The sequence below is a fragment of the Carlito syrichta genome, unplaced genomic scaffold (genome assembly GCF_000164805.1).
Source record: "Carlito syrichta isolate Samal-C Ts95f unplaced genomic scaffold, Tarsius_syrichta-2.0.1 Scaffold305658, whole genome shotgun sequence".
In the NCBI taxonomy this organism is placed as follows: domain Eukaryota; kingdom Metazoa; phylum Chordata; class Mammalia; order Primates; family Tarsiidae; genus Carlito; species Carlito syrichta.
This window is the reverse complement of record NW_007249754.1, coordinates 986,535-994,299: the sequence shown is the minus strand read 5'-3', so window position 1 is coordinate 994,299 and position 7,765 is coordinate 986,535. Positions and strand designations below refer to the sequence as shown.

The following is a 7,765-nucleotide window of genomic DNA, read 5'->3' as shown; positions in this document are numbered from 1 at the left end:
CCCAGACTGGAGTGCAGTGGCCGCTCCCGGCCACCGCAGCCTCGAACTGCTGGGCTCCAGCGATCCTTCCGCCTCAGCCTTCTGAGTAGCCGGAATTACAGGCATGCGCTACCACGCCCAGCTGATTTTTTGATTTATTGTAGAGATGAGGTCTCGCTGCCCAGGCAGGTCTCAAACCCGCAGGTTCAGGCAATCCACTCACCTCAGCCTCCCAAAGGTGTGAGATTACAGGCTGAGCCACCGAGCCCGGCTGATAAAGCATTTTTTAAAAATCACCAAATAAGATACACATGAAGTACCACAGCTCATTCCTGAATCTCCACCAGTCAAAATCCAAAGAGAAGGATGATCCCTGAATGCTGATCCTCAAGATTCTGATTCTGTAGGTCTCAGGCAGAGTTTGGAGATGGACATTCTTTCAGCACTTTCCAGGTCATTCTGCGGGTCAGCCCTGTATTTGCGCCCAGGCCAGAGTGCCCTCCAATGTGCCTTTAAGGCTACAAAAAGTACAGCAATTGCTCTGTCTCCCAGGGGCATGGCGTCCTCTCAGGGTTGTAAGATAAAGAAGGATTCACAGCCCCTCACTCAAATCCACAGAGAGCCTCACCTCGGTCTTCCCATCAAGACAGGAGTGGGTGGCCCAGTGTGCTTACACCCCAGACCGATGCTGGGACTCTGGAAAGGGTTCAACTTCTTGAGGAAATGGATAGGTGTCCCGTCCTGGGGACAGCAGCGACTCATGGCTTAAAGTCTCTCTTCCCCAGAACAGTCTCATGTCTAGACCTAGGGCACTAGCCTCTGGTCAGTCCTTGGCCCAGGGCTCCCTAAATTCCCAATTCCCTATCCCATTCCTTGAGACTTACTGCCTTTCTGCCTTTGGGAGAATTTCAGAAACTGTGGGAACTTTGATGCATGCATTTTCTTTTTTACTTATTTATTTTTAACTTTTTATTATAAAGATGTGGGGTACATTTCAGGGTTAGGTATATAAACATTGATCATGCAGGTACCCTTGTTGATGAGGTATGCCCCTCCGTCCCCTAGCAGTTTCCCTTAACTGCCAACCCCCTCCCACCCCACCCGGCAGTTTCCCACTACTGCCAATCGCTTTCTCATAGCATTATCATTGTTCAGACGCATGCATTTTCAAGAGCGGGAGGAATACCAGCAACTTTCCCTCCTAACACTGAGCTCCTCAGCTGGAGAAAACAAGGTGGCTTACAGTCGGGAGGCTTTTCATGGTTCAAAGCCAGCCATTAGGCTCAGAGTGGGCCTCATAAGTCTGAGCAAATGGCCTGTGCATTGTCCTGACCACCAACCAGTCCAGAAGCCAGGACCCAGGACACCCACCCTCCCCTCCACTCTAATCCCCTTGCCTGGCCCCTGTCTGTCCTCCCAGAAGCTCCTGCCTCTCCCGCTCTCAGCAGACCCACTGGGGAGAAGCTCCCCAGTGATGACCCTGCCATTTTTCTTGCCCTTTGTTCTTGGTGCTGGGCAGGTAGCCAAGTAGACCACCCAGCAGGTCCAGCCTCTCTGCACCCAGGCATCAGATGAGAGACAGACTGTCCACTTGTATCCCTCCCCCACTGCAACCATCACCCCCCAAAAGTCATACCACAGGGCCAGACCCTCTCCCTGAATGGGCTCCCTCACCCCAAAGCTGGTTCCTTCCCAGGGGCAGCTGCATCAGAGAAAAATGTGACCCATAGAAGGACTTGCTCCCTGAGGGAATTCATCATCAAAACTACAGTTCTATTATTAGGGTGGAAAAGACCCTCCTAGTCATTTGGGAACACAAAATTGACAGGCCAAGGCCCAGACCCTAACTGCTAGACATTTCCTCAGCACCGACAGAGAGCTCCTCCATGGTGTCTCTAGAAGGAGTTAGAGTCAAAAAGTTCCAAGGCCTGAATACTTCTTGGGTCATTTCTCCCCCCACCCCCCGCCCTCCCTGCTTTTCTCAAGGAAGGTAGAGGGCATGGTTGTCGTTTGCCAGGTATGTGGAAACTAAAACCCAGCCCTAACCCCACTCACAGCCGAGGAGTTTCAGACCAAGCTCCCCTGGCTTCAGGTGTCCCACACAGCAAGGGGCCCCAAACTTGCCTCATCTCAGGGTCCTGGGTGGGCGGGTTCCACCCACTCCACAGGTCAGGGTCTTCAGATGCCCTGAGCAAGAGCCTCCCAATTCCGACCATTTCTGGGTGTTCTAGATCCATCTTCCCAAGACAGCCTCAGCCCAGAGCCAAACCTCTAACCCCAGGGAGGGGGTACAGCTCAGTGCCACGTCGGGTCAGTGTGCCTTTGTAGGCAGAGAGAAGGGCATGACAAAGCATGAGGAGAAAACCCACTCCAGTCAGGAACTGGAGGGAGGGAGGGGCTGGGCCATGCAATGGGGCCAGCGGGACACACCGGGCCTGAGGACAGTGCCCATCTAGTCACTAGTTGGCCATCGATGTTGGAACTTCTCCCACCACCAAGACCATACAAGCCACTCTGCAGCCAAAGGAGGAGACGGAAAGAGGAGAGAGGTAGGGGTGGAGGGGCGTGGGGTTGAGCACTGAGCTGCCTGGTGCACCTTCTCTTGCTCTAGGTTAAGCCTGAGCTTCAACCTGGGTTTCTACTTCGCCAAAGGCCAGCGCCCGAAGGCCTGGAACTGGTGGGATCTGAGCATACATGTCCACGCGCCCCCTGTTCAGCCCATCTCCTTGAAAATCAACCGGTACATTCAGGTGCAAATAAGGAGCCAGGATAAGATCATCTTCTGCTTCACCCACAAAAAGAAGCGAATTTGTTTGAACCTGGGTACCAGGTACAAGGTAAGGTCTCGACTCCCCACACCTTCTACCTGCACACAGGCTGCTCTGGCTTGGACTGGCCCATGCCACAAGCCTCGGGGGCCCATCTGTAGCACAACAACCTGTAGAAAAACATGGCCACCTTCACTGACCTGACACATAACCATATACAGACGCAGCTCAGCCCCATGCATTGGGCTCTGAGGAAGAGCGTCCTCAAAGAGCTCAGCCTTCGAGCTACAAAAAAATCCAAAGACGTCAACAAGTAGTGTCTCACTCGACACTCACAGCAGCCCTGTTGGAAGGCAGGGCAAGAAACAAGAGGGATGGACATCTGTGTCCTCAACCCTGTCACTGTGTCCTCTTCTTTCCTCGCAAAACAAATGGTCACCTGTAGGTTTGGAGCACACCGCCCAGGCTGAGCAGGAACGTGACAGAGGTGTATGTGTTTCCTAGAGCCGCTGTAACAAATTGTCATGAGCTGGGAGATGTATTCTCTCATGTTCTGGGACTAAAAGCCTGAAATTGAGGGGTCAGTGGAGCCACCATCCCCGCCAACTCTAATGGAGGATCTTTCCTTGGCTCTTGGCTTATGGCTGCATCGCTCCAGTCTCTGCCTTTGTCTTTGCAACGCTTCTCCTCTGTGTGTCCCTGTCAAATCTCCTTTCTCTTATTAGTACACCAGTCACCGGTTTTATAGCCCACCCTAAAACCAGGATGAGTGTATCCTGGAGATCCTTCACTCGATCACATCTGCAAAGACACCATTTCCAAATAAGGCCACATCACAGGTAGTGGGGTTAGGACTTGAAGGTATCTTTTGGGGGACACAATTCAACCTACTCCAAATGGTGAGGCTGGACACCCCAGAGTTCTGACTGTGGTGGTGGAAGAAGGTGGGCTCTTGAGACCTTTCCTGGGGAATGAGCGTGTCCTTGGCACACCAGTGAGGACTAAACAAGTCCCTATTCTTGCTCCAGTTGCCCATTCCACATAGAAGACTCCGTTTACATACTCCCAGAGAGGCACTCAAGGCCTCTGGAGGCGGGACCTTCTGGGGAGACTGACAGGATTGCCTCCACTGAGAGTGAGGCAGAAAGTCGCTGATGGAGGAGACAGCCAAATAGCAGAGTCTGGCAAAATTAAGTAGTACGAATATGACTTGAAAGGGGGAGGGGGAACGCAGTACCAACTGCCTTCGCATGCCTGGGACTGAGGAGTTTTTCAGGACATGAGACTCCGAGTGCTAAAACTGGGAAAGTTCCAAGCAGTCCCAGCCAGCTGGTCCCTGAGCTCGCCTTGTTTGCAGGGCCTGCTGTTTTACAGGCTGAATAACAATGTCTCAACGTCCTCGCCTACCCCAGATTTCCCTGACCTTCCACCTCAGTGAAGAGGAGGCAGCACCATCAATCCTGAATGGCCATTCGCACACCTGCCACAGCAGTGACCAGTTGGGGCTCTGAATGACAGTGGGAGGAGGGCCAGGGGGGCATGCCCAGTGAGGGCACACCAAGGGCCCATGTGGACAGAGAGACCCTGGGGCCTGACAGCCCCGGGAAGTGGATTGCCCGAGGGCAGGTCCCAAATGAAGCGAATCAGCACCAGTGTAATTAGTCAGAGTCAAACGAAGGAGACAGTGCCAGACACAGCATCAGCAGAGTCAACCCAGGCTGGGCAGCTGCATGTCCAGGAAAGAATGTGCCCCTCCACTTCCTGAGTGATGCTAATTCATGGCCTGAGCCCGTGGTCTTCTGTAAGATGAACACAGGTTGCTATATGGCTTTTATTTTTTTCTTAGCCATAGAACCTCACTTTGCTCCCGGGTTAGAGTGCAAGGGCCCGATCCTAGCTCACTGTAGCCTCCACCTCCTGGAATCAGGTGATCCTTCCACCTCAGCCTCCTGAATAGTTGAGACTGCAGGAACGTGCCACCACGCCCAGCTAACATTTTTATTTTTGTAGAGACAGGGTCTTACTTTGTTGTCCAGGTTGATCAGGAACTCCTGGGCTCAAGTAGTCCTCCCACCTTGGCCTCCTAAAGTTCTGGGATTATAGGCATGAGCCACCACACCCAGTCCTGCTTATGGCTTCAACAAGACACTTTGTATGACGACATTTCATAAGCTGGTTACCTCATAGAAACAGAACGTCTGGGTAGCGTCATTTATTATTTCCTCCTTCAAGAGACTCTTTTCTCGGTCTTCTGTAGGCTGCAAACCAAAGCAGAAGGTTGGGGCACAGCCCATCCCAATAAAACCCAGATACACTCCAAGGAAGCCCAAGGTAGAGGAGGGACTTGCAGGCAGCCATGCAAGGTGGCCCAGCTCTGACCTCCACCAAGCCCCGTGCCGGGGAACCCCTGGGAGAAGCCAGGCACCCCAGGAGAGCACAACCTTGGGAAGGGAGGCCACACCAAATCGCCGCAGCTGTTTGCCCTCTGGTTTGGGACCAGGCTGGAGTGTGGCATCACCCCACAGCACCACAGTCCACATGACCACGAGCACAGGCTGAGTGTGTATATCTGTGGAGCAGCAGGAAGGGCGCAGGTGGCAGGGCTGGGAACACCGACCTGCTCTCCAGGGTGAAGGCTTCAGGAAAGACGGGGTCATGTGGGGGGGCTAGCCCTGGGGTGGAGGGCATGGCGCCTGTGCAGCACTTATCCTCACTGACCTTCTGTGAATCCCCCAGTTTATAAGGCCGGAAGTGCTGAGTAAAATGAAGAACAAAGCAATCCTGGAGGTGGAACCTGGCCCAACGGCTCAGAAGATCCAGATCCTTCTGGGGAAAATGAGTAGGATTCTGAATTTCTTGACTGTCCCTGATTTAGAGAACTTCACAGAGGCCATCAAGATATTTCTAAAGGACAACATGTTACTGAAAAAGAGGCGATCGCTTTAGGGTGGTCCCAGGGCTTTTCTGGCAGCCACTGAATGTCTTGGGAAGGGGGAGACCTCAGCAGCTCCAGGAAAGACCTCAAACACCTGTTTTTGTCTTTTGAGAGTCGGTGTGTAATTTGGAACCTGTCAAAGCTCCTTGGTTTAAAGGGGGAGGGTCCTATAGGGGCAGGGGACATCAATGGAACCTGTTGTTAAGCACAGAAGACTTAAGAGCCCCGACCTGACAGCACGGGAAGCCAGTTGTCATCTTAGGAGGCGATGCATGTCTACACCTGTCCTGCCTGCTCCTGGGGTCACTTGCTGACTCCAACTGTCTTTGCTCAAAGCCTAGCCCCACCCATTGCTGACTGTGTGACCTTGGGCGCTTGATGCCTCCGTTTCCTCATCTGTAAAATGGGCGTAGAAACAGAACCTACCACCACAGAGCTGAGAGTATCAGTTAATGCACCCAGAGTCCCTAGAACAGGGTCTGGCTTCTCAGGAGAAGCCACTCAGTGTCACTCCAGTTACTGTGAGTGTGATCCTTCCCACCATGTCCAGGCAGGTCCAGGGAAGTGTTTGTCAACTGTGTTTGAGTGTCTGCACCTCCCTTGGTCGCAGAGACACAGTCCCACAGCTTCCTCGGGTCTTTTTCTCCTCATGTGTAATCCTGTGCACACACCAGGTGGGACCTGTGCTGAGCACGGTGCAAGTTCTCTCTCATGGGGCTCTGTGAGGTGGGTGTATTTTCCCAAGGACGCTAGAGCTTAGAGAGGTTAAATGACTTACCCAGGAACATACACTAGAAGTGGTGGTAAAAATTGGCGTTCTGGCCCACCTGACCACAAAGTGACATCACTCTGGTGACAATATACGTTTTTGTTTCTGTTTTTTTAAGTCGGGGGTCTCACTCTATCATCCAGACTGGAGTGCAGTGGCACAATCATGATTCACTGCAGTCTCAATCTCCAGGGCTCCATCAATCCTCCCTCCTCAGCCTTCCTAGTAGCTGAGACTACAAGCGTGCACCACCACAGCTGGCTGATTTTTTTTTTTTTTTTTATAGAGACGACATCTCACTGTGTTGTCCAGGCTGGTCTCAATCTCCTAGACTCAAAGAATCCTTCTGTCTTGGCCTTCAAAGTGCTGGGATTACAGGTGTGAGCCACTGTGCCCAGCCTAACAAAAACATTTGTATGACTTCCACCCCAGGGTCTCTCGAAGGTTCAAGGTCTCCCCGGATGCTACTGCCCTTATTCCACCCTATTGCACGGCCCCCACCCACCTGCCTCACTCCAAGGCATTCTGGTGGTCAGCCCCGGCCACAAAGTTGCTGCTGATTCAGCACAAATCGTGCACCAGCCTCCAGGAGGCCAGCCACCCCTGCTGGCTTTAGAGCATCTGGGCAACAACCATGGAACACAGCACCTCTTCACGAGCAGAGAGAGGAGAGGGCAGATGTGGTTCAGTGCCTGGACCCCCGGGCTTCCTGCGTTGCCCGGAGGCCAACCCACACCAGCCCGCTCATGGTCTCCCAAACCAGGAGTTGACTGAGAGCCGAAAGCACCCACACGTCAACCCCTCCTAACAGATGAACACACCTTTGGTCACCCGTAATAGTTACCAACTCAAGCAGCTAAAGCAAAACGGAACATGTGTTTTCCAGCTAGATCCAGATAGAAAAGCACAGATCTGGACAGAAGATACAATGGGGTTTGGAAAGAATTAGAGCTGAGAGTCCTGCAGACCCCAGGAAAACTTTCTGTCTCTTATCTCTGGCACTCATATTATCCTGGAGACATGTTTCGGTTTTTTTTAGATACAGAGTCTTGTTTTGTCACCCAGGCTGGCGTGTGGTAGCACGATCACAGCTCACAACAGCTTTGAACTCCTGTGCTCAAGGGTTCCTTCCTCAGTCTCCTGAGTAGCTGGGACTACAAGTGTGCACCACCATGCTCAGCTAATTTTTTTTAGAGATGGGGTCTCGCTACATTGCCCAGGCTGGTCTCAAACTCCTGGCCTCAGAGTCTTCCACCTCAGCCTCCCAAAATGCTGGGATTACAGGTGTGAGCCACCCTGCCTGGTCCTGTAGAC

The 7,765-nt window shown here is 52.7% G+C and overlaps 1 protein-coding gene across 1 annotated transcript in view; it reads left to right on the top strand.

The window, feature by feature from the left end:
• Window positions 1-5,693, top strand: part of ERICH6B (glutamate rich 6B) — a 56,917-nt gene extending 51,224 nt beyond the window's left edge. Inside the window, exons 14-15 of the mRNA XM_021714491.1 lie at window positions 2,591-2,816; window positions 5,484-5,693. Of these exons, the coding sequence (XP_021570166.1) occupies window positions 2,591-2,816; window positions 5,484-5,693 (436 nt within the window). The remainder of the gene's footprint in view (window positions 1-2,590; window positions 2,817-5,483) is intronic.
• Window positions 5,694-7,765: the final 2,072 nt, after the last annotated feature.